Below are 27,080 nucleotides of genomic sequence, written 5' to 3' on the forward strand. Positions count from 1 at the left end.
GTATATATACCATGTTTTGTTTACCCATTCACCCATCAGCGGACACTTGTATTGCTTCCACCTCTTGGCCACGGTGAACAAGCTGCTATGAGCCTGGGTGTTCAAGTAGCTGTTCAAGTCCCCGCTTTCAGTTCTGCTGGGTACACGCCCAGAAGTGGAACTGCTGGATCGTGTGGTAGATCTATGTTTAATGTTTCTGAGGAACCACCATAGCATTTTCCACAGTGGCTGCACCATTTTATTACATTCCCACCAGCAATGCACAAGGATTCCAATTTCTCCACGTCCTCAACAACACTTGGCATTTTCTGTTTGTTTCTCTGTTTTTTGGATAATAGTGATCCTATTGGGTGAGAAGTGGTATCTCATTGTGGTTTATTTGCATTTCCTTTATGGTTGGTGATATGGAGCATCTTTTCATGTGCTTATTGACCAATTGTATATCTTTGGAAAAATGTCTATTCAAGTCCTTTGCCCAATTTTTGATGGGTTGTTTGGTTTTTTGTTGTTGAGTTGTAGGAGTTCTTTATATATTCTAGATAGTAACCTGTTATGAGATATGTGATTAGAATATAAATTTCTTGAGGCCAGGAACCTGCTTTGGGCTCTTTTAATTCCTCCAAAGCACTTGGCCCCTAGTAGATATTCAACAAAAGCTCCCTGAAAGAAGAACCACAAAGCGTGGTATGTCAGACACAAATTGAAACTAAGTTTGCAAAAGGAATATGAGGAGCATCTTCCAGAAAAGTCCAAGGGCCATTACGTCCAGAGGGAAGCCAGGCATCAGAGAGCCTCCTGCTCCCAGAGGACTGCCTCAGAGGGGAAGAGGGGGGCAGAGAGTGAGTCAGTTCTTGCCCTTTATTAAAGAGAAGACAAGGAGAGTCCCACTCCTCAAACACCCCCTGAAACAGACACGCCTAGGGTCAGGCTATGGGAGGTCAGACGGACAGGGGAAACCACCTGGAAGATGGCAGTCCCAGGGCAGGGGCCACTCACCTGAGCATTTGAAAGACCCACAAGAGTGAAAGAAAGGAGAGCACAGTACACATGACTTCTGTGCCCAAACACATGCCAAGGGGGCCCCTGCCTAAGAGGACTGGAGAGGGGACCTCTGGAGCCACAGACATCCAGCTGGCAGGTAGAACCTACGAACGACTGAATTCCCAACCTCCTAGACACACACAACATTTTGGGGCTTCTCTATCTCCTGGGAAAACAGGATGTGGTGATCGTAGGCTCAGGAAAAGGGGGTGCCACATGGAGAGGTACACGGGGATGTGGGCACTCTTTCTTGCATGGTTTGCTGTGAGGACAAAGGAGGGGGGAAGGAGCTTGCCCAGATCCAGGCTCATCCCCGTGGGTCGGAGCAGCTGCAGTGCGGCAGCAGAGGGCCCGGGGTCGGGGAGAGGTCTCTCCCCGTCAGGCCGGTGGGACACTGAGCCTGCAAGCTCACTGGAGACGGGCCTGGGGGACGGGATGGGGCGGGTTGGACTTATTTTCTGTTTCTGCTTCAGTAGAACACCTTCTCCAGATACGCATTCAGGAACATCCCAGTGGGGTCCAGCTTTTCTCGGATGGCACAGAACTTCGCAAAGGCAGGATACATTTTCTCAAAGTCCTTCCGGGTACAGTTGTGGGCCTGTGGAAGCAACCAGATACAACAGTCCTCATTCCCTGGAGCTGGCATTTCAGCAGGGCTGCAAACAGGCACCCCTGAGTCCTTGTGCCTGTATGTGTGACTTCCCTATCCCGAGGCAGACACACTGCACTTGTATGCGTGCACACACACACGCATGCATACACACGAATGCACATACCCACACCCGCACCTGTATGCACACACACACGCATGCATACACACGAATGCACATACCCACACCCGCACCTGTATGCACACACACACGCATGCACACGAATGCACATACCCACACCCGCACCTGTATGCACACACACACACACATGCACACGAATGCACATACCCACACCCGCACCTGTATGCACACACACACGCATGCATGCACACGAATGCACATACCCACACCCGCACCTGTATGCACACACACACACGCATGCACACGAATGCACATACCCACACCCGCACCTGTATGCACACACACACGCATGCACACGAATGCACATACCCACACCCGCACCTGTATGCGCACACACACGCATGCGTGCACACGAATGCACATACCCACACCCACACCTGTATGCACACACACACGCATGCACACGAATGCACATACCCACACCCGCACCTGTATGCGCACACACACGCATGCGTGCACACGAATGCACACACCCACACCCGCACCTGTATGCACACACACACGCATGCATGCACACGAATGCACATACCCACACCCGCACCTGTATGCACACACACACGCATGCACACGAATGCACATACCCACACCCGCACCTGTATGCACGCACACACGCATGCATGCACACGAATGCACATACCCACACCCACACCTGTATGCACACACACACGCATGCATGCACACGAATGCACACATGCACTTACACACGTAACGCAGAAATCCAAACAGTAGGAACGAAGTTCTCGAAAAGTAAAGAAGGAAGGTGTTAAAATGTGGCATTAAACTCCCCATTCCCTTTGCCACCTGGCAGTGTGACAGTGGAGAGGGCTCTGGCCCCAATTCTACTGCTAATCAGTAAGTCAGTCCCATCATCTCCGAGACACCCTCAGTTTCCCATCTGTTGAATGAGCTCACTGACTCCTGCCTTATCCTGCTTGTAGGGTTCCATGAGAATCAAATGAAATGAAAGATGAGGAATTTCTCGGAAAACTTGGAGGGACTCACAGTCACTGGGCTATTGGAACGTGAATGCAGAGGGAAGCTGGGGTCTGGGTGGGCCAGGGGAGCCCCTCCTTCCCTGGACTTGCTCAGCCCCACATTTCTGCATATCCCAGGCCCTGGCAGGCAGAGGAACAGGGGAGAGAGGCGCCCTCTGGTGGAACCGCGGCCCATAGCAGCTCCCCGACTGACTCGCCCCCTGGGGGCTCCGACTGGCGAGTCCTACCTTGGCCCAGTGGGGCCTGCCCCCGACCTTCTTCATGATGGTCTCGTAGGCCAGCCAGTAGTCCAGCCGCGGCACGTCCTTGCCGTAGGGCCTGGGGCGGGGGCAGAAGGAGGTGAGGCCCCCTCGCTCCTTGCCGTCCCTCCCATAGTCATCTGGCACTTCTCCCGGCGATGCCCTGCACTTGGCACGAGGCATGGAGAGCAAGACGTGGCTGTGCCCTCAGGACACGGACAGCAGTGACCAGCAACCTGAGGGCTTTTGCTCAGTGCTCAACCCCAGGAGGATTTGGAAAACATTTGCATTCTCTCACATATTTTTCAGTTGGCATCTGAAATTTATCGTGAATTTAAATAATTTTACAGATTTGTGTACATATATACACACACATAAACATTTAAAAATAATATATATAGATGATATCTTTTTGACAAAGCCTAGGGATTTCGGAATTGCCTCACTCGACGTATGGAAAGCACAGCCATACAACCTAGGTGGTCCGTCCTCTCCAAGTCAGACTTCCTGACTGAAAAAGTCCAAGTCAGAACTTCTTAAAATGCAAACAAACACGTTATGATGCATCCATGGCAACTTTCCCACTTCTGAATCTGCATTCACAGGTAGGGAGAAGACAGACAGACGGATGGACAGACAAGTCTGAGCCTTGCCACAAGTTTGTCCCCACGTGAAATAAGCTGCCCCTCCTTCAATATGTCTTTCAGGAACTCTCTTTTCTGGCTTTCTGGGACTCCCCTCCAGAGCAGTGCCTCCCTGAATTGTCCCCTGGGCATCCTGCAAGTCTGGGGCTTTTGCATGCTGCAGGAATGCACCATAGTAAGGTGGAGGCTGGGTGACAGGTATGTTTTTCTTTTGCAAAGTCAGAGAAGGGCTTTTGTCAATGAGAGATGGGCAAGAAGAGACAGAGGAAGACACATCTTGAACAGGACATCGCAGAAAAGATGAGCTTCTTAAACTATGCCTATCCATAAGCCATGTCATACTGGAGACCGCTGCGGAACCAGCTAGGAATAAGACAATGCTGTCAGGAGCGCAAGCTGTCGGCATAGCGCCCGGCGGAGCAGGTCAGGAGGGCAAACGCAGCCTGCAGACACCTCGCGTCAAGCGTGGTCTTCTTTTCTGCTGATCTTAAGCCTGGCCTCAGAATCCTTCTCTCAACACAGCATTGCAGGCTCTCAGAATCATTGACAAGAGGAGGCACGTGAATTAGCACACATTTGTCATTCCATAATATCAGCTTCACAAATGGTAGCTACTCATATTAACAGTACTTATTATCAATATTAATTATTGTATTAACATAATAGAGGCTGGAACTCGAAGGAGAGCGAGGGACTATGTATTTGCTGCTGCCAGGGTCAGGGAAGTCTCCCTGCAGCAGGTGGCATTTGAACTGGCCTTGAAAGGAAGACAGGGACGCAGAGGGTCCTTTCAGAGCTGAGGGGCTGCCCTCCCCCCCACCCCGCCCCTCAGTGAGCGGTCACCTGTACATGATGATGTTCATGTAGCAGCTGTCCCTCTGGAAGCAGGGGCTCAGCAGGATGTCGTCCCCCCGGGCAAAGCGCACCTCCACCGGATAGTGGGCCACCACCTTGGGGTTGGCCTCCAGCATGGCCTTCAGCTCCAGCAGGGCCTCCTTGGTCTTCTCTCTGCACTCAGCCCAGGGGGACAGAACCCAGACCTCAGGAAGGGACCTCCAGGAGCCATTGCAGGAGGCTCTGCGTGGCCTCCCAGCCGAGGGCAGGCCGCAGCGTCCCTTGTCCCCACCTGGTGACAGGGGCTCCCAGCTCCTGGCTCCCAGCTGCTCTCAAAGCCCTCCTCATGGGAGCAAGCCTGTGGGTGCGCCCCCTGGAGCTCTACCTGCTGCTGCTGGTTCAACCTCCAGGATGATTTCTATCCACTCCCCCTGCTCCCCGCCCTCCGAATCAGGGGCTGCCCTGGGATCTCTGGCCATAGCTGTCCCACACCCTCTTCCTTTTCTTAAGAGTAAAGTCACTCTGATTCTAATATCTCTGCTGCTTCTAACATTCCCGCCTAGAGCGCCCGGCAGCCCCAACCCCGGGCACAGAAACAGAGGCATCCCCTAAGCCCTGGGCACCATCCCCTCCTTTGCCTGGAGAGAGGGGAAGACAGCAGACAATTCAGAGAGAAAGCTGCAGGGTGGTCGGGTGCAGACCCAGCCTAGCTCCGTGCCTGGGGTCCCTCCCGATGCAGAGACCCGGCCCCATCATGGACGGGCTGTGCCGCCTGAGAGACTGAATGCAGGGCCCAGTCCTTCAGGAACACGGGAAGCTGGGCAGGAAGCAGCACGTTCCACGCCTGAGCCTGTGTCACCCAGCCCCACGGCTGGAGAGGGGCTGCCGGGGAGAGTGGAGGGGACTCCCTGACCGATTATCCCAGAGAGGCGGGGTGCTTGGGGGAAGGCACCGGAAGGGGGCTCGGGCTCCGGAGTGGCCCCACTAAGGATAGGTGGGCCCGGGAGGCTGGCTGGCAGTCCCCACCGCGGCCTCTTTGACGCTGACCCGCGCCCACCTGGGGATGGCCCAGTCCTGGACGTGCTGCTTGAAGCGGCACTCGTAGCTGAAGATCTTGTGGCTCAGGTTGCTGTTCTCCTTCCTCCCGGTGAACAGGAGCCAGAAGAAGAAGCGGTTGATGCAGCCCACGAGGCCCGGCAGGAAGGTGCTGGAGGGGCAGGCAGGGGCACATAATGACCCCAGTAGCCAGCACTTAGTGAGTGCCAGCTGTGTGCCAGGCACTGGGCTGAGTGCTTCACAAACCGGGCCTTGGTCCCCACACGCTCTGCCCCTCGGCTTGTCTCCAGCCCTCCAGGGAACCCGAACGTCGCTCCCAGTCTTTCTCTCCACAGCGGCGAGGGGTCCAGCCGTGGGTATCCCACGTTTTACCCCACTACTCCCCATGAATGGCTAGGTCGTTTTCAGTGTCTGGGTTTTTTTCCTCCTTAATTGTAGTAAAAAACACGTAACATAAAATTTACCATCTTAACCATCTTTACGTGTATAGTTCAGTATGTTACGTATATTCACGTCGTTGTACAACCAATCTCCAGACACTTACTTGCAAAACTGAAACTCTGTCCCCGTTAAACAAGAACTCCTCTTTCCCCTCCCCCCGGCCCCTGGTGACGCCCATTCTGTTTCTGTCTCCAGGAGTTGACTCCTCTAATACCTCATGTAAGGGGACCATATGGTATATGTCTTTTTGTATCTGGCTTATTTCACTTACATAATGTCCTCAGGTTCATCAAGGGGCCGGGACAGGGGTGAGCCAGTGCTGGCAGGGGCCAGAGGGGACACAGGCCAGAGGCCGGCTGCGGGACAGCTCGCAGGGGCCTGTCGGGTCATCCCCCTCAAGAGTCAGTTCCTGCCCGCCCGGGCCCTGTGAGCAGAGCTGAGCGGGCTCTGATGGCCTCAGCAGCAGCTTGTGCCTCTCCTGGAGTCACTGAGGACTCCTGGTGACAAGGCTCAGTCTGGCTTCGGTGGTTTTCTGGGTTTGGTTAAAACATGAATAGGCTGCCTGCTTTGAGATCAGTGGGCCTGGAACCCCACGTGGAGCAGGCCTCTTGCTCTGGGTCATTCCCTCTCCCTCCTTGCAGGTGGCCTCTGCCCACAGGCCTGTCCCTCGTCCCATCCCTGCCATCTCATCATCTGCCGTAAATCCATCCCAGCAGAGGGATGCCATCAGAGCACCTCATGTGGGGTTGCAGACAACACCAGCGGATCCAGGGCTTTGCATTCTGCCACTTAGGTGGGGCACAGGGAGCCTTTGTGGGCCTTTGTGAGAAGGGAGGGAAGGAACATCTAGTGATTCATATGGACTTGACATTGAATCCTCCCAACAACCCAATCATTGCTACCAGCTCTGCTTTATATATAGGTAGACCACAGCACAGAGAGCCTGAGTCATTTACCCAGAGTCACACAGCAGGTAAATTAAGAGGCGACGATCAGAGTTCAGGTCCACTTGAATCCAGAGCTCATGCTCCTTCCATGGTCCCAAGCTGCCCGGGTTTCCTGTGACTCACATATGGGTACCTGCTGCAGGGGTGCATGGGGAGGGGGATGTTTTCTCTCAAGGCAGATGCTCTCCGTGTCTCAGAGGCCAGCCTAGCCATGGTGGGGGCTTCCACTGGCCCCAGGGCACAGGACTGTCCTAACCACAGGCGCCGAGCTTGGTCCTGGCCATGGCTCAACCTGCAGGGACCTGTTGCTGACAGGCAGCCTGCCTCTCCCTCCTGGTCAGCTATGGCCACCACCCTCACCCCTACAGCTGACGGCTACGGAACTCCTCAAGGACAGGGACCAAACTTTTCATTAGGCATTTCTTACACAATTATCTATGAGCCTCCTCTGGTGCCAGTCATTGTTTGGGGCACCACAGATCAAGTGTGACAGGACAGACGGTGTCCCTGCCCTCACAGGAGTATTGTAAGTCTTACTGCAAAGCAGCCATTAAGCCACCAAGTACCCAGGCTGTTATTTACTTTTCCCTCCTGCAGCCTCAGGCACACGGCTCAGCCCAGAGCTGCAGGAGGGAGGCTGGGTGGACACAATTTCCAGAAGCTACTAGGCTGGAGCAATGTGGGCTCAGCTCAGAGGCTGTGGAGCTCTCTCAGAGCATCCGGCCCTGCCGGGATGCGGCAGCTGTGATTTATAGCCCAATTTATTTGAATGCTCGCTGGGCTCCGACTCCACAGACACAGGCGCATAAAGCTGCCGAGCTGCTGTGATGGAAGCTGGAGAGAAAGCCTGACCGGGCATTTTCCACTCTCACCCTCAATCCATAATCTGATAGAGTGACGGCCGCAGGCTGAGCTCACGCACGCAGCTTGTCCCTTCCCTGCCCAGATCCAAGAAGTCGTCTTGTGCTTCACTTCCTAACGCCTTCTAGGCAGTTAGTCCTCTTCACAGCTTGGTGTCTGCCCCTAAACGTGGGGCCCATCTGAAGCCATCTCCAGCTCCCCAACCCTCAGGAGGGGATGACGCCCTGAAGGAAAGGGGCCAACTCTTCCCGGATGCCTGGATTCAGACCTCAAGTGCCAAAGGTCTTAGCCCCGTCCAGAACTGACAGGAACACTAGCCAGTTCCCCAGGTGCTGTCATCAGTGCCACCTCTGATGGGCTCTTACGACCTTTGGAAGGGAAGGGTTTCTTAACAAAGCACAAAAGTCCCAAAGATAAAAGAATAGATGGCTAAATTTTACTCTATGAAAATTAAATACATCTACACACCAAAAAACACCATACAAGTGAAAGACAAGACACAGACAGGGAGAAGATGTTGCAATACATATAACCAACAGAGGGCTAGTGCTCAAAATATAGGTAAATAAAACCCTACAAAACAGAAAAAAAAAAAAAACTGCCTGATTTTTAAAAAGGGCAGAATATGTCAATAGGCACTTCACAGAAGAGAAATCTGAAGGATCAATATATTGAAAAGCTGTGTAACCTTATTAATAATCTGGGAAACAAGGACTAAAAACCACAATGAGATACCATTTAGTACATATCACGCAAAAATTTAAAAGCCTGACAATTCCGATTTTGGCCAGCTGCAGAGCACAGAGACTCTTACAGTGCCTGGGGAGGAACTTGGTATAACTACTTCGGAGAACAATTTGATCTGATAAAGCTAAAGTTGCTCATACTTGATGGTCCAAGCATTCCACTCGTGAGTGTATCCTCAAGACAGAAAAAAGCATCAGGAGCAGTGTTGGAGAATGCTCACAGCAACACTGTAATGGCAGAAAAAATCCTAGAAAGAACCCAACTAGCCATCAATAAGAGTATGGACAAATGCAGGGTGGGAAACGCATGCAGTGAATAATGAATAATTAGAGCTATCCATATCACCATGGATAAATATTGCTAACAAAGCTAAGCCACAGAATTTATTATTTTAGGGGCCGGCCCGGTGGCCGAGTGGTTACGTTCATGCACTCCGCTTCTGCGGCCCAGGGTTCGCATCCTGGGCGCGGACATGGCTCCGCTCATTAGGCCATGTTGAGGCGGCGTCCCGCATGCCCCAACTAGAAAGATCCACAACTAAGAAAAAAAATATATACAACTATGTACTGGGGGGATTTGGGGAGAAAAAAGCAGGAAAAAAAAAGAAGATTGGCAACAGTTGTTAGCTCAGGTGCCAATCTTTAAAAAAAAAAATTTATTATTTTAGGATTCAAAAAACTGCAGTGTAAATAAAAAGAAGAGAAAGATAAGCATGAATTCAGGGCGATGGTTTCCTCTTGAGGCACTGTGATCTGAGAGAGCCACAAAGAGGACTCCAGTGGCACTGCGTTGTTTCATTTCTTAAGCTGGTGGTGAGGACATGGGTGCTTATTATATTATTCTTTATACTTTAAATATATGTTGCCCATATTATTTTGTATGTGTGAAATATTTCAAAAAGTTTTATATGATGCCATTTCCTGTCTTGTCTGGACACAAAGCCACCACTCGAGGCTCCGTAAAATCCTCCTCAACTCTCATAGTTACATGTCCAGGGGCAGACATGGGGCCTGAACATGAGCAGATTTTAGGCTGGGAAGGAGGTAGAAAACAGGACAATATGAAAAGATTCACATCACCCGTGGGCCAGAGAGCGGGGCCTGGGTATTTTTTTAAAAGTTCCCCCAGGTGATTTGCATGTGCAGGCAGAGTTGAAAACCACTGCTTTAGACCCCGGAGACAGACCCAGTCTGCATGCACGAAGGTGAGGGTGTCCTCCTTCTGCTGGACCACATCCTCAACAGCATAGGCACAAGCTGGGAAAGGGCACCTCTGTGCTCCTACCTGATCCAGAGCAGGAACTCCAGTAAATAGAATCCGATGGCATAGTCCCAAAACCAGCTGGCTGAAGAGGAGGGGGGCTGGGAAACAGAAGCTGTGATCAGTGCAGGGCCAGAGCTGAGACGCCTTCTGACCTACGCATCATAGCGTCCCCTTAGAGGGAAGTGTGTCCCAGGAGTGGCTGTGCGTATGTGTGTGTGGCGCATGCACAGGTGGGTGGCGGAGGGGTGACCCACCTGCCAGGACAGTTGAAAGCTTCACTTCTTGGTGGTACAGCCAATTCCCACCTCCTTTCATTTCATGTTATGTATGTATGTATTTATTTTGCACAAGACAAAGATGTGCACTTGTCTCTCCTCTTCAGAGCCCGTGAGCAGGTGTCCAGCGATCACCCTTTGTGAACCCCACACCAGCCCCACACACAGTGGGTGTCCCGGCCTTTGCCTGACTTGGCCCATCAACGTGTACCCTAAGTGGTGGCTTTGTTCTCTTCTGCTGAGAAGCAGCCTGTTTGCTAAGGACGTGGGGGAGAGACGAAAGGTTCCTTCACTCACACAGTCGGGGGTGGGAAAGACAGGGGTGTCGGAGGGAAGGTGGGCTGTATTAGATGGTTTCCGAGGTCCAGCCCACCTGCCTAGGACTCCGCCTTACCCTGTCCTGTCCTGCTCACACTTTGTCCTCTGCTCCCCCCACATCTAGGCCGTCTCTTGACCTCCCCCTACACGTCCCTACCCGCGGACACACTGGACCCACACTGGGCCCACTTTCCTTTTCCTTCCACCCTCTGGCCTTTTCTCTTCTCGCCTCATGCTCACGCATGCTCACCCTTGCTTTCCCTCTCACATCTCACTGACCATTAGGATGATAACAAATCTCAGCTGCCCTGGGAGCTGGAAGGGTGTGGGGACTGCAGGCTGCGTATGAGGAGGGGGATGACGCCCGTGGCTACCTTGTTGGTGTGGTCCTGGTAGATGATGCTGACATTCTCACTATGCGGGAACCAGAGGAAGCGAAAGTATTCGGATTTCTTCAGATGGCTGTCCAGGTTGTCAAGAACCTGACCTCGACAGAAGGAAAAAGGAAGGCTGTGTTGGTCTCAGGATGGTGGTAGGGAGAGCTGGAAGTCAGGGCCCAGGCATGCCTCAGTTTCCCGCCATCAAAAGAAAATACTCAACATTGTCCTAACAGGGCCAAATGGCACGGAATGTGTCTTATAATATGCTGGGCATTAAAATGGTCCACTTACATGCTGACTTCCCCGAATAGCTGAGAGGATAGAAACGATTTCTTACGTGTCCTGGCTTGAGCAATTACTAGCTATATGAGTTTGGGCAAGCGACCCAACATCTCCGTGCCTCAGGCTTCTCCTTTGTAAAATGGGACTAATAACAGTACTCATGTCAGGACTGTTATGAAGATTAAATGCACTAATGGCTAGAAAGTGCTTAAAATGGTGTCAGGAACATGGTAAGCACTGTAGAGTAAGCTTCTACTGCTACTACTATTACCCTTATATTGTCGTCGTCATCATCGTCATCATCTCCATCATCTCTTATCCCCATAATGCCTAACACATCGTAGGTCCTCGATAAAATGAACAGGAGAGCCCACTGGAACATGGCTCATTACTGCACGCCTGGATTTAACATCAGAGAGCAAACCGTATCTCCCTGACACCCACCAAGCTGACACAGGACAGATTCTGAGCCAAAGCAAGACAGATTTTGGGTTTGACAGGCAGCTGGGAGGTTGGGGAGGAGCACCGGTCTTAGAGTAGGCTCTGGATTCAAGTCTTGGTCCTGCAGCTCACCAGCTGCACAGCCTTGGAGGAGCCGTGTACCCTGAGCCTCGGTTTTCTCATCAATAACACGTGGGCACTCGTGCGGATGGAATGAGATAATCTATGAGAAGCTCCTGAATTTGAGCACTGCTGGCACATGCTAGGGCACCAGTCCTACGCCCCTCAAAGTTCCTAGCTGCGACTCTCAGAAGGCCATTTGAGGCCTCTGGGTACAACTCTTCGCCTGCAGAGTGAAGACAGTAACATCTTTCCTTCTTTCCTTCCTTTCAGGGCTTTTGTGAGGAGCAAGGAGATCATGGATGTGAAAGAACTTTGTAAGCTGCCAACTCAACATGTGAGCGAGGGAGGACTGTAGTGCCAGAAAAAAAAAGCTTATTGATCAAATACACTGCGGGGAATTTGGTACCCTGCATAGACAAATGGTTGGATCCAACTGTGGATCATACAATGTGCAAAGAGCTTGGTGAGATTGAGGAAGGATGACTATTTCCACATCCGACCAAGAAGGAAGATGAAGCCAAGATGAACCACAGAGATGAGCCCATCTCGAACTTAGGTTTGGAGTGTCTGGGAGCTGTGGAATTTTAGAATTCTGGATCCTTGTCACAACCGTCAAGGAGCTCCCCTGACTTAGTAACTGATGCCTGACATGGCTGGCGGGTTATAAGGAATGGGCGGACAATTGTTGCCTTCTGGCTGTCATCCTAAACCTCCCCCGCCCCACGCCGCCCCAATCTGTTGGTCACTCTGTATTTCTGCAAATGTCCCTTCAGTCTTCTCTTCCAGTCCACTCCTGCCGCTGTGACTTAGTCCAGGCCTCTCTTAGCTCTCACCTGTGCTCTTGCACTAGCCTCATAATTTGCCCAATTTTTCATCTCTCCAGACAGCATCCACAGGGAAGCATCCCAAAACACAGCTCAAAAATCCCCAGCAGCTCTCTGTTTCCTACAGAATAAAGCCCAAACCTCTCAGTTCAGCATTCAGAGGCCTCCTTACAGAGCCACACACCACACAGTAGCCACCACCACAAGTGGCCATGGAGCACCTCAGAAGTGACCGATCTAAACTGAGATGTGCTGAAATTTAAGCGCTCCCATAAAGCCATTGCCCATTCTAAGTGTCTTCCACTTACACTGCATCCAATCCAGAATTATATTGCAGTTATTGCAATAAAGCATATATGTCTTTGAAATTCATCAATAGTCTTTTATAGATCAGAGACTATTTCACTCATCATTGGTTTTCTCCCTAGAGCAGAGATCAGCAAAATTTTTCTATAAAGGGCCGGATAGTAAAAATTTTAGGCTTTGGGCACCATAGAGTCTCTGCTGCAACTACTTAATTCTGCCATGCTAGTGTGAAAGCAGCTTTAGGCAATATGTCAACGATGAGCACAGCTGCGTGCCAATAAAACTTTACTTACAAACACAGGCAGCGAGCCAGGTTTTGCCTGAGGGCCGTGGTTTCCCAGACCCCTGCCCCAGAGCCGTTGGCACAGGGCCTCGCACACGGTAAATGCTGGAGGACTCTGTGATGCCTTATTTGCAGAGCGGGGCCTTTCTTGCTGTGCCATAGGCCTGGGAAAAGTTCAGGAAGAAACTCGAGGACCCCCTGTCACTGTCACTTCCACCCTGGCAGGGTGATGGACACATGGGGCCAGAGCTCTCATGTAGAAACCTCTGCGGGGAGCTGATTTTCTCCTGGGAAAGCAGGGAACACAGCCTGGTGGCTTGGCCTGGAGGATGTGGCTGGGACACTAGAAAGCAGAAAAACCCCATTTCCTCATGTCTTAGCATCCTGGGCCATCCCACCATACTGCCCAGAGGCCTAGCAGTAAATGTGATGGCGCCCTTTTCTCAGCTTGGGTGCCTGAGACACATATCCACCTTTCCACCTAGGATGGAGGGGTGAGAGTCCCCCCCACATCCCATTTTGTGCCTCTCTCCCTGCACCTGTCACTTTTTTTCCTCCGTGCATTAGAGGACCACAGCATAGCTTATTCCTTACACTCAGTTATAAGCTTCAGGAGGCAAGAACCATGCATGACGCAGCTCTGTACCCTCCGTGCCCCCGAACTCAGCAGCAAGTGGTCCCCGAATGACGGAATTACCCCAGGCCCCATCCCGTTGTGAATTAAATGCTCCCCCTTCGGGGCCCACAAACAATCCTGTGTGGAGGAAGATGCCCCCCGGGATCACGGATTTCCTTGATCTGACTTGTGTTTCCTGGGAACACTGTCAAAGGAGTTTGGGCCCCCGACGAGTTTCCTCCTTGGCATGTTATTGGCATGAAGGGTTCTAGTGGGTTCTGTCCCCCTCATTTAGAGTTGTGGCACTACTGATTTGGCTTTTTGGGAACTGGTTACCAGGCTTGTGAGCAGAAGCAGGGGGCTCTGCGTCCCACAGCTAGGGGTCACCCAGTCATCAGTGGATGGCCATCCAAGAGAGTGGTGGCATCTGGATGCTGCTGACAAGGCTGCTGTGTCACCCAGACCAATCCTTCCTGGGGCATGGGGGAAGAGGGACACTGGCAGCCAGCACTTGTCACGTCTCATTATGGTTTGGGTGGCATAAAGGACCAAAGGTCGACAATGATTTCTAAAATCCTCACATCCCTAACTGGCTGCGATTCCACACGGACCAGACTGCACGAGTCGGAAATGCTGAGACGTGGTCATGAAAAGCCATGAAGCCTGGCCCGTTCTCGGCACCACCTTCCTGAAACTGAACTAGCCGTCTTTCCTTGCCCCACCTCCCTGCGCCCTGAAGCACTGATTCCCACTCTCCCAGGGGACTGGGCACGGCCCTTTCCCCTCATATGGCTTTGAGCAGCATTCAGAAATCGTGTTGAGATATATTTAAGAGAGTCACTACTGGGAAGCACAGAACTGCATCTGAGACAGACCACACAGAGCATGGGTGGCGGGACATGGGGAAAATCCCAGAAAAGGATGGATTTTTTTTTTCCGGAGGAAGATTTGCCCTGAGCTAACATCTGTTGCAAATCTTCCTCTTTTTTTTTTTTTTTTCTTTTTTTGTATGTGAGCCACCAGTGTAGCATGGCCACTAACAGATGAGTGGTGTGGTTCCGCACTCGGGAACGGTACCCAGGCCGCCCACGCACAGTGCACTGAACTTTAACCACTAGGCCATTGGGGCTGGCCTAAGGACAGATTTTTAATAAATTCTTGATCAACTAACCTTGAGTTACCTTGTACTGAACACTGCTATGTATTTTGTGCATCCTAAGGAGAAAAGAGGCCTCAGAGAAGACCCTTGCCCTCCAGAAACCGATCACAGGGCAGAAAGAGGGAAGAAAACGTCAAGAGGTGGTAACAATGCTCATGAGCAAATCAGGGCGACCAGCACCTCTCGCCTGGAAAGTGCAGTATTGACTCAGATTCTAGAAGCTTCCCACAGAGCAGGTGTCAGTGGGTAGTGTTCCCTTTGAGTGGAGTCTGAGAGAGGAGGCCTCGAGGCTTCCTCTCTCTGAGGCTACAAAGGGAAGCAAGGGCAGAGGACTCCTGGGCTGCGTCTCCTCGAGTCCCGCCAACAGTCCCATGGGGACGGTTGTGCTCATCTCTCCACCACACAGGTGAGCAGTCCAAGCGCAGAGAGGTGGGGGCCCTATCCAGAGTCACAGAGGGGCTTAAAACCTGGCACTCTGACCTGGAGAAGCACTCCAGCCTCCACCCTGTGCCCCTCGATGGGTCTCCTGGGGCTCCTCCAAAAGCCAGGGCCGGAAGATCCCCAGTGGGTGTTCTATAAATGTGTGCTGGTGGAAGGAAGGGAGTAGGAAAGGAAGGGGAGAAATGTAAGGGAAGGGAAAATGGCCAAGAAGCTGACTCTTCAAGCGTAACTTCACATGCAAGCAACCATCACACCCCATTGTCCTGGCTTCCTGTCCCTGACTCCTCGCAGGCTCCTCCTGCAGCACAGGACAAGACAACCTGGGGGCCTGGCCATCAGGGCGCAGGCCCATGCCTGGAGAGGACACGATGCTGGGGGCTGCATGCATCCCCGAGCAGCCCCCCATACAGGCAGACACTCAGGACACGGCTCACAGCCCTACTGGATATGGGACAGTTTCCTAGGAACCTAAACAGCAAGGAACCAGGAGCAGATATCAAAGCATGAAGAGCAAGCTGTGCTGTCTTCCTATTGGTTCGCGGGGACCTCCACGCCTCCTGGAACTTAGGTCCAATTGTTGTTCCTTTCAGATTAGGGGGAAAACATCCCAGGCCAAGCAAGAGTGAGGAGAAAGGGTTATAATGATGATTTTCTGATCCAGCCTCCTCTGCCGCAGGCTGATTTCTTCGAGGGGAGCCAGGCCATGTTGTGGCTTTCCAGCTCCATCCTAGCTTTTCCTCCTGAGCATTGGCAGCCCCTCGAAGGTGCCCTTTAAAGGCTGGTCTGAGTGGAGAGAGCAAAAGCAAATTAAATATGGGACCATTTATTGCACACACCCCTTGGAGTAAATCACAGGGCTGAAAGTGCCACCCACCCTTTGTGGCAGCCCTTGTTTACGGCCTGCGACTGGAGCTGGGGAAGGCTGTCAGCAGGGTTTGCTGGAAGCTGATGATGGGCTTCTCAGAGACCAACGCTGGGTCTGCAGCCCTGGGTGGAACAGCAGCAGCCGCTTCAGGAGGAAGGGAGAGAATCTGTGGAGGATGGACTGACTCAAAGACAAGGGGGAGGAGCAGAATCCCACTGCAGGAGCCCTCATGGGAGAAGCTGGGGTCTGCATGGGAACGTGGGGGGGTTTCCACAGGGTTCATGCCCCTCTTTGTGGAAAAGGCCCAAGAACTTCCCCGATGCTCCAAAGGAGAGAAATTAATGCAAGAGATGACCCTCTGTCTCGGGGACGGTGGCTGGGGAGGGGGCGAGGAGATGGGGGGCACAGTTTTGCATCCAAGTGCTGCACTGGCTTACAGAATGTGAGAGCTGAGGAAGACCTGAGGGCTCATCTAATCCAACCCCACTTTTAAAAGACAAAGAAAGAGAGGCCCAGAAAGTTTGAGTGACTTGCTCAAGGTCACACAGAGTGAGCAGCACAGCCAGACAGGAGGTCCCTGGCTCCCTCCCCAGAGCCCTTTCATTACACCTTGTTGAGTGTTTATTGCTGTGCAGTTGTGTGTGTGTGTGCATGCACACGTGTGCATGTCTATATTGTCTTTTAGGGGAGGAAATTGCAATTGCTATTTCTCATGTGTCATCACGGGCTTTCAAAGTCAAAGAAGGTGGAAGCTTTGAGAAGAATGTGGCCCATTGCCCAAGAGTCACTTAAAGTTTTCAAGGATGTCGTGTCCAACTTAGAAGCTTCCAGGTTGAGGTGAGCTGGAGGCAAAAAACCCTTGAGATCTGGACAGACAGAGAGGCCAGTCAGGATGTGTGTGTGTGTGTGTGCATGCACGCGTGCACACGCGCACGCAAGAGGCGACAGCCTGAGATTAAGCTCTACTAGAACCAGGACTGGGCTATAATCGATCTTAGCCAATCTCAGTCAGGTCAAAGGAGGAGCAGAAAGAGGATGCACCAGGTGTCAGGAGACTGTCCATCCACTCAGCTCTGATACCCTAGTAGGAGCCTGGGGACCAATCCTACTGGCTAAAGGAAGCAATCTCTTTATCTTTGAGTCAAAGTATTCAGCTTAAAAATGAGCAAGTTCTAACCTAAGTGAGAGGCAGGCAAATAGATTCAACAATTAAGCACGTTACAGCCCCTTTCTGGTTGAAAGCGGTCTCTGGGGCCCATCTCCTTCCTCACCTGCAATGCTCATCCACCCCGTAACCTGCCCAATGCTCCAATGAAACCTTTCTCACTGAGGTCAGCAGTGGTCTCCTGATGACCACATGCGGGTGTTGACCCTCGATTCCCCATGGCCTTGGACTCTGTTGACCACTTTGTCCTGCATAGCCAGCACCCACTGCCTCTGCAGCCCCACCCTCTCCTCACTGGCTTTGTTCCTTTCTTGGTCCCCCTCGGTCTCCTTTTTGACACCCTTTTCAACCTCTCGTCCACTGGATGCTCCTGTCTGAGCACTAAGGCTCCCTTCTCTTCTCACCCAAACCCACTCTCCCTGGGTGATCTCATCTACTCTCATGACCAGTCCCCTGGGGGGCTGATGACCCCTGCTTAAGTCGAATTGTGTCCATCCCAAATTCAAATATTGAAGTCCTAACTCTCTGTCTCTCAGAATGTGACCGTAAATTTGGAGATAGGGCCTTTAAAGAGGTAATTAAGGTAAATTGAGATCATTGGGGTGGGCCCTAATCCAGTATGACTGGTGTTCTTATAAGAAAGGGAGATAAGGACAGATATGCACAGATGCAAGATCACATGAGGACATAGCAAGAAGGCGGCCATCTACAAGCCAAGGAGAGAGACCCCAGAAGGAACCAACCCTACTGACACCTTGATCCCAGACTTCTAGCCTCCAGAACTGTGAGAAATAAGTTTCTGTTGTTGAAGCCCCCAGTCGGTGGTATTTGTTACTGCAGCCCTGGCTGACTAATACAACCCCTCAATCTGTATTTCCAGCCCCCACCTTCGTCTGAGTTTCTGACCTGCAAACCACCTGCTCCCTGACACCTCAAACTCAAGTTCCCAAACCAAACTAACCGTCTTGCTCCCCACACCTGCTGTGCCTCCTAGATTCTCTGCCTCGGCGGTGGCTCCCCCATTCCTGACTCCTTCCTCCTACTCCATCCCACATTCAATTGTTAAGTCCTATTGCCTCCTCATCCAGAATCTCTCTTACACTCGTGCTCTAAGAAAGCTGACTTGGTGCTGTATTTCAGCCCCTTGGGCACCTCTTCAGGCTACGCCCACTCTACCTCATCCTCTTCCAAAGCTTTCCCCACAGTGCTGACTCTGATCACAGACCTCTCTGCCAGGCCCTCTTTGGATCTGGCCATTGTTAGAAACTATTTCTTTAGCTCCTGGCCAGGCCATCTGCACTGGATGCTGTCTTCAGTTTCAAGTCCCAGGGCAGGCCGGCTAGTCTTCTAGTCCTGGAGGCCCAGCTCCAAGACCATGGTGCCTTCATTAGCCATGTCTCCTGTTTGCTTAACCTCAGAGTGGGGACCAAGACAGTCTTTCTTTGTAACCTTCCACTGCATGCTATTTCCGTCATTCTCTGTCTGTTAGAAGCCCTTGAGCTGAGAAGCTGGAGTGCTTGCCTCAGAGGCCGCAGAGATGAGGGGAGCTGGAGTGTCTGCTATCTGCTCTGCAGCCAGTCCAGGGGCAGGAGAACCCTGAGAGGCAGAGAGGATGGATGGTGGCAGCTGCCAGCAGGGAGAGAAGTAGGCAGTCCCAGGGTCTGCTGAAGAGAAGAAAGGGGCGCCTGGGCTGCCCAGCACAAAGCTGAGAAGGATGCATGGGCTGTCCCTCAGTGGGGGTCCCTGCCACATCCTGCTGCATGACCAGGATGGAGTGGTCACTCCTTCAAGTAGAGAAGGGAAAGGCCAAGAACACCTTAGAGGCATGAGGGCTGAGGGAAAACCTCTTTTCAATCTTTTCAGTGGGAGCTCAGAACATTGTTCCATGGCCCTCCACAGCAGCCTCCATCGGCATGCCTGACACTGGGCAGAAGGTAGAATGCTTTTGAACCCTTCTTGAAGCAAACCAAGGGGCCTAGGTCAGCCCCTTACTACTGGTCTGGGAGATTGTGGCTGGTTGAGGCAGTCCCAAGGTGGCCCCAAAGAGCTCAGAGTCTGGGACGGCTTCAGGAAGTCATGTGGACTGGCCCTACCCTCATGGGGCTCCCTGGCTTAGCCACACCTTGTCACTGCCAGGCAATTCCATAAAATGTCCTTGTCTTGAACTTGTCCTACTTTCTTGGGACGAGGCATCAGGCAGCTCATTTGCCAATATTGGCCCATGCAGGCTCAGCCTTGGTACTCTAGGGGTCAATGCTGCATGCTCCAGAGCTGTGGAATCACTTTCTCAGTCACCAACTGGGAGTTCTGGGGATAAACGTCCACCAAACACCATGCCTCTGAGGAGGGGGCCTTCTGGATTCAAGGCCTTTGCCTTGAGGTTTAATGCATTAGAAATTCCAATGGTAAGGACTTTAGACCAAGTTCTAGATAACAACACTTTCCATTTGTCACTGACTAGGTGCCATGAAGCTCATGTTTCATGTTATCTGATTTAATCCTCAGATTCAACACTTTAAGATAGACATTATTAACTCTCTTCTAAATGGGAAATTAAGGCTTAGCAAGGTTAAACGACTGGCTCAAAGTCACCGCTTGGATACAGCAGTACCAGCATTCAAGGCCAGATCAATTTGATCCCAAATCCTACCTTAACCATGTTGGGTCAGTAGTGCTCCAATCACTGCCAACTCCATCTGTGCAGGGGGTCTACTTGTATTGAACGACAAGGCGACTACAGAGGAACTCAAACTCCAAGGAACTTAGAACCATAGATTTTACTCCTATAGCTTAGGGATTATCAGAGATAGATCCAGGTCTGTCAAATGTTTCAGGTCTGCTGCATGTCATCCATCCATCCAACCATCCATCTATCCATCCATCCATCCATCCATCCGTCCAGCTAATCAACATGGTTTTTCATTTATTCAAAAAACACTGCTATCAGTCAGAAGCCATCCTTTCTGCCTCTCATCCAGATCCAAATTCTTTCCAGGTGACCTACCTTAGGCATCTAGCAAGACTGAAAGTTAGTCCAGCCACTTTGCTGTGAAGAAATCACTATAAAGGGCATCTGAGCATATCCTGTGGCTTGATGCAGCTGAGAGTCAATGCCAAGGAGCAGTCAGCTTATGCTGGCACCATGTCTCCTGGGACAACTCTCTACCCAACCTCTTTTCTTGCCCTTACCTCTGCCACCCTCCTGCAGTTTCTCTGAGCTTCACTGACCTGCTCAGAAAGGCTTCTGGCCAGGAAAAGGCCAGGAAGGTCAGCCCACTCCCCCATTCCGGGGGCCTGCAGAGCCACAGGGGGCTGTCAGTGGAGCATGGCCCACTTGTCCATGTCCTCTATTTGTTTTCTAAGGTTCAGCAGTGGCGAGCAAGAGACCAGTACCTCTTTCAGGGTTGAGGGGAAGGAGGTCTCCTGCAAGTGGAACTGGGGCACACACTGCAGGGTGATGGTGAGGATGACTCCAAGGCAGCCCAGGTGCACCCGCGCCGCCTGGAACACCTCTGCGTTGCTTGACTCGGAGCACTCAAGAATGGTCCCGTCGGCCATCAGCAGGGTCAGCGCCACCACCTGGCAGTGGGAGAAGAGCCACACTTCAGAATCCCGGCAGGCATTTTCCACAGACTTCGGCTGAAGCCCTCACTTCCCTGTTCATCCTTGGAAGTGAGGCCAGGTGTCACCTATTCCCAGAAGATCACTGTCATCTGGCCACAGGGGACTTTCCCGGCTGGGTGTACAGTCACATCCTGAGGGGGTCTCAGTCTTGGGGGATGCAGGAAAGGGAAATGGGGAAAGGGAGGCTATGTCTGGGTGGCATCAGCCCTCAGCAAGGAGGGGGACCATCCATCACATGAGGTTCCATGGGACCCCAGTGGCTTGTCCTCCCACTGCTTGCTCATTCTGTGGGCTTCACTGCTGGGATGCAGCAAGCCTCTGTGCCTGGAGGACATCTAAGATGAGAGCCGGCTCCAGGGAGCCGTGAGGTCCTGGGTGTGCTGCCTCGTGAGGCAAAGGGAGGATGTGCGTGCATCCGGGTCCTGCTGTCCCAACGCGCAGCCTGGGGGCCAGGGTCCCCTGCTGCCTCTGTCTGCCTGTTGCTTCCTGGGCACCATCTCAGCCAAGCTGAGTCCTTCCTCTCATTAGGGGACCCACTCACTGCAGGAACTGGATTCTCCTACTTGGCCACACCCAGCCAGCAACCTCTGGGTTTCTACAGAGTGGGCCACCCAGTTGGAGACAGATGATGAACCCCAGTATCTTCCCCTTGGCCCCATTTCCAGAGGAATCCTCTTTCATTGCCTGCTTAAGTACTTCTCCACACTCCACCACCTGCTAATTTGGATGGAAATTGCTTTTGACATGTGTAGTTGGTGCTGGGTGCTCAGGGTGAGAGAACAGATAAAGCTGAACTAATTCTGATGAACGGTGACCAAGACCAGAGAGGGGAAATTGGCAGAAATGGGGCGCGATGGCCTTCTGTGCGAGTGAGGGCGTCAGAATGATTTTTATGAAAACCAGATTTTGTCTAAGAGCCAGAACCGTGAATGAGAGCTGGCCAGTGAAACACATCAGCAGGATCCAGCAGCGAAAAACGGTGGGCATGGATTCACTAGCTGTGTGACCTTGGGCATGTTATTTAACCTCTCTGTTTCCTGGTCTGTAAAATGAGGATAATGATTATCTGAGAGAGACTATGCAAAGCATCAGCTGAGTGCCTGGTGTACACAGATCTTAAGGATGTCCATCCCCTCCCTCACTCCCTACCATCGTATAACGTGTCAAATAAAACAGCGGGGTTCTCCTACCACTTTCCAGGGGCCTGTCTTGCTCAGCTGGACGTCCTAAGAGAACGGGCCAGTAAATCTCATGTGCATTTTGATTTGTGGCTACTCAGAACTATTTCCCATAGTCTGCTGATCATTTTGCGGAAACTGAGGCAACCAGCTTGACCTCAGCCCTGGGTAGTAGACTAGGACTGCGGCCGAATCGTAACAGGGTGGCTACTGTGTTGTCCTTCCCCCCACTTACCACTGGGCTTCCTTGGGTAGTGAATCCAGCTTTGAGGGGGTAATGACGTCTCCCCGGAGGGCTCCCACTACCTGGGAATCAGGTCCCATGAAACCTCTCCTGCTTGGCTATACAGCTCTCACCTATGGGAGTGGGCGGGTGCCTCAGTCCTCCCCCTGTCCCACTCACTCCACCCCCTCAGGAGGCCCCTCTCCTGCCTGGTGATGCTCTGAGGCTTTTGCGGTAGGAGAGGGAGGCGGAAGGACAGGAGCGGCCAGTGTGTGTGCGGTGCTGGTGAGAGAGCACAGTGAGGTTTTCAGGAAGAGGGACCGTGAATTAGGCTTCCTCTCCTGGAATTTGAGAAAACAAACACAAAACAGAGCGGACCCCTTAGAAATTGCTTTTGGCTGTTTTCTCTCCATCTCAGCGCTGCTCTGAGACTGGAGCACGTGGGCCGGCTCCCAGTCACAGGCAGACAGTACCTGCCCAGGGGTCTGTCTTCTGCAGACTGCTGTGCAGGGGAGAGCCCCACCCCTGGGGAGCTGACTGGGGGACACTTAAGCGGTCAGTAAGGTCCCACCCCCAGCAATGGTGAAATTCCTTTGACAGCACAGAATGTGGGCTCTGGAAAGCGCCTGGTCTTACTCACAAAGCCCATTGCAAACATTTATTGAGCACTGACTGTGTACACTCTTATACACTACGGCAGGGGAGCAAACTGAGGTAGCCAGAGGCAGAGGCTTGTCCCGGGTCACACAGACAATAGTGGTGGAGCCGGGATGCAAAGGCGAAGCCCCAGTGTTTAGTGATGATGCCCCAGTGGCCAGAGGCCACACGGCCCACCGTGCAGATGAGGTCCTGCAGGGGGAAACACACGGCAGGTGTGGAGTGCCAAACCAGCTGCAGGCTCTCACCTCTGATGGAGCGTGCCCACCCCAGCAGCTGGCTCCACGGTGGCACAGCCTGGCTCACTGGGAACCCCCTCCTAATACTGAAGGTTGAAAGAGTTTGTCCAAAGGGCGGCTCCTGACCAGGCATCACCGACTGTCATTAGGTCAGCCACGCATTTAACATATGCCATCTGTTTACTCCCCCTGGAGGGAGGGTTATTCTCCCCACATTGCAGATGAAAACAGGAGTGTCCAGAGGAGTTAAGTAACCTACATGTGCATACCCAGTGTGCGTTGGAGCCAGGTTTTGAACCCAGTCTGAGTCTAAAATCTGTGCTCATAACCAGTTCCCTAAACTGGACTCCAGTGAAGTTTGAGAAATGCTTTTTGATGAAGGTGGGGTGCAGATCCCAGGCCCACATATGCTGGGCTCTGCCTCAGGCAGCCCGCGCTCCTGTCCTGGCCCTTCCCTGCCTTGCTAACCTGGAGAGGCTGCTGGCCCCACCTGGTTCCTGGCTCAGACCTTTCAGTGAGGATAGAACCCCTTGCCTGGCTGGCCCTTTTCCACAGGGTGGCCAGGAAGCTCCTGACATCAACATGCACTAGGGCTCCTTCGTCACGACTGTGTGTCTGGCAGGGACGGAGAAGGCTTAGAGAAGGACATGATGATCCTGGAGGGCACCTGTCAAATCTCCATCAGAGGGAGGACCTGTGATGGGTTTGAGGCCCCGCAACTGAGCCGACACTGCCCGTGGAGGTCAGATTTCTGAGGAGCCATGGTGAAGAGGAGGTCTGTCCGCCCTCCCCCGTCCCCTGCGGTCATCAGAGCTGGGGAAGCGGGGGACTCACCTGGGTGGCCAGGATGCCGTGCTTGATCCCCGTGTTGTGCGTTCCAGACCCAATGACGCCAGCTGCAGTCACCTCTGACACGGCTCCCAGGCTGGGCTCAGCAGGAGGGAGGGAGAGAGACACAAGGGACCAGTCAGGCCTCCCTGGGACAGTGGGTTCCGGGGGTTGTGGTGCGAGGCCCCTCAGAGCAGAATAGTTGATTCACCTCCTGCCTGGGTTCTCCTCCCAAATTCCCCATGACTCAGCTTGTCTGACTCGGCCACCCTTCTCCTCTGTGTGCCTCAGTTTCCCCGTCTCAGTGGCCTGTTGGCTCTGAGGTTCAGCTCTGAGGGCAGGCCTGCCTGCCCGCCTCTGGGGTTTCTACAGCCTAGAACATCCCTTTCCTCTGTCTTCCACCTGCCAGCACTGTCTTCTCCACCAACCAAAGGCCAAGTGCTCCTACGAAGTCTCCTCCAGACCCAGCCCATGGAGGCCTGCAGAGTCCCAGTGGGGGCCACCTGGTCCCAGTCGCACACAAGTCCCAGGAAGGTGTGGGAGGTGGGGCACCCGGAGTCTGAGGGAAGGAGGAGACGGCACCACGTGGCCCCCTGCTCAGAAACCTCGGGTGCTCGTCAGGGCCTCCCTCAGCCTGGGGTTCCTAGGATGACTAAGAGGAGGGTCTGTGTGCACCGAGGACACATGCCCACAGGGGAGCGGGAGCCCAGAGGCGCACCGGGCAGTGATGTAAAGACGCACCCGGATCAGGGGCGGGGAACCAGAGAGGGTCGAGTTGAAACATGGGCTTCTCCGGAGCTGTCTCTGTGACAGCCCTGCCCTGGTGTCAAGGAGGAGTTGCTGGCACTTAGCGCAGGCCCAGGGGGCCAGGGGATGGGAGCCGCCGACCTGGGCTCCCTGTACAGAGATGGGCCGCCTGGCCACAGAGCAGGACCAGCATGGAAGTTCGTCGAGACACTCCCAGCCCACCCCTCCCCCCCTCCCCTGGGTGTCTCTTTGTCCCCATTAGCTGGGTTTCTTGGTGGTATGGCCCCTTCTGAAAATACCAGAAAATGCTGCCCTGGGGAAATACTCCAGCACGTGGAAAGGCAAACGCATGGCGATGTTCCTCAGGGTGTCGTATATCAGAAAGAAAAACTGAGAGCAGCCTGAAGGCCCAGCACACGGCTGTTAACCGAACCACAGTGCATTTTGTCTGCCCTGTGGAGTTCACCAAGGCTAAGAAGCAAGGAGGAAACAGGCCGGGACTGTGTTGAAAGAAAGAAGCTGGATATAAGCAAGGCCCTCTGGGAGACGGGCCTCCAAGCAAGGGTCAGGCTCTGGCCCCCGACAGGGTGGAGACAACAAGCGGAGGGGAGACCGGGAGGCATCGACAGAGCCAGGAAAATGGATGAGAACTAACATTCGCTGAGCACTTACCATGTGGGGCATCTTCAACTCTTCCAGTCCTCTGAGCACCCCTATTCTATAGACCCATTTCCTAGATGAGAACTCCCGGCCCAGATGGGTCAGGAACTAGGCTAACAGCTAGAATGAGGCAGAAGCAGGGTTTGCACCCAGGCCGTCTGCTTCTGGAGCTGGGGCCGTCCCCACACTGCCATCCCGCTGCTGAACAATGGCGCCTGTGTCCTGCCCCGTGTGGCCCGCTACACAGTGGAGCCCTCCAGAGCCCCAGCCGGTGACTTTGGGAAGCCCCTTTGCCTCAGACCTCGGCCTCTTCATCTGTAAATGGGGTTCTGTTCCTTCCTCCCAGGTTGGCAGGATGATGAAATGAGTGAGTCCAGCAGTGGCGCACGGCCTGACGCAGCTCTGGTCTTCCCTCCAGCCACAGCCACTCCTGAGGTCCCCACAGCATCCTTGGCTGTGGACCCAGGCGGCCCGGGACACACAGGATGAGACATCCCAACTCCCTTTGAGTGGCAGGTGAGCCTCGTGCAGGTGGCCACTTGAGGAGGACGAGGTCCCCGTGGAGGACAGAGATACATCACAAACGGCACAGAGACGCTTCAGGGCCCAGAAGCTCATGCTCATAATAATACAACACGTCTCCTCCTGTCATCATTGGTCATGGGCTCTGACCCACTGCAGGGCCCACACGCTGTCCCTCTCCTGGGCTTTGGCTCATGCTGTCCCCTCTGCCTGAGTCCCTTCTCTCCTCTCTTTTCCCTGGTTTATACCTACTCAGCTTTGCAGACTCAACCCTCCTGCAGGAAGCCTGCCCTGATCCCCATCCCTCACATATCCCTCTGTCTGCAGGGCTGAACCTGGGCCCCTTGGAGCCCCACAGTGCCTGAATACTTCTCTGACCTTGAACCTGAGGCTCTGCATTATGCTTGTCACCTGCTGGGAGCTCCTTGTGAGTGGGGTCTGGGTTTAGGTCATCTCTGCCTCTCCAGGGCCTGAACAAGCCCTGCACGTAGTAAACACTCTAGAAATGTCTGAGTTGCCATGACCTTTGAAGAGGCAGGAACAGAATGGTTTCCAGAATAAAAAGTTGTAGAGATACCTTGGGACCTACGATAAGAAAGCTGGGGTGAACTGACCACCCACACTTGAAGACCAACTACAGGCTTCCATGATTACAATTTCCAGCTGTGAAGAGATTGCTACCCCAATGTCCAAAACACCTCTGTCACCTGTTTTAATGGTTGAAATCCCACAGTTAGAAATTCATTACTTTGCCTGTATTTGACTCTTATTTCAATGGAAACCCTCTGATGTTAAACCTGCGTAATCACGGACACCAGGTTTGCATGGCTGAGCCACAGGAAGCCCTGTAGCTCCGTCAGCATGCTCTTCCGTTCCTCTGAGTGCTTATTTTGCATATCCCTCTGTCTGAGTCCCTAAGTTGTTGGTCGCAAGCTGTAAGAAAGACTTTCCGATGGTTTTCCCACCCTTGTACAAGACTGATGTTTGAAGCTCAACTCGTCTCTGGCCTGTTTCTTTCTATTCTCATACACAGCCCCTGAATCCATGGGAGATGGGGAAATGGGT

General features: G+C 52.9%; 1 protein-coding gene across 4 annotated transcripts in view; it reads right to left on the bottom strand.

The window, feature by feature from the left end:
- Positions 1-215: 215 nt before the first annotated feature.
- The window catches only part of LOC106832515 (L-gulonolactone oxidase), a 32,097-nt gene continuing 5,232 nt past the window's right edge, over positions 216-27,080 (bottom strand). Inside the window, exons 5-12 of one of the 4 annotated variants that reach the window (XM_044766861.2) lie at positions 24,093-24,183; positions 20,731-20,916; positions 10,827-10,934; positions 9,881-9,957; positions 5,602-5,751; positions 4,554-4,718; positions 3,055-3,145; positions 216-1,639 (exon numbers count right to left, since the gene is read on the bottom strand). In XM_044766861.2, the coding sequence (XP_044622796.1) occupies positions 1,511-1,639; positions 3,055-3,145; positions 4,554-4,718; positions 5,602-5,751; positions 9,881-9,957; positions 10,827-10,934; positions 20,731-20,916; positions 24,093-24,183 (997 nt within the window). In that variant the 3' untranslated portion in view covers positions 216-1,510. The other 3 variants (XM_044766862.2, XM_070505154.1, XM_070505153.1) reach the window with 3 other exon arrangements.

This window comes from Equus asinus, chromosome 3 (genome assembly GCF_041296235.1).
Source record: "Equus asinus isolate D_3611 breed Donkey chromosome 3, EquAss-T2T_v2, whole genome shotgun sequence".
Taxonomy (NCBI): domain Eukaryota; kingdom Metazoa; phylum Chordata; class Mammalia; order Perissodactyla; family Equidae; genus Equus; species Equus asinus.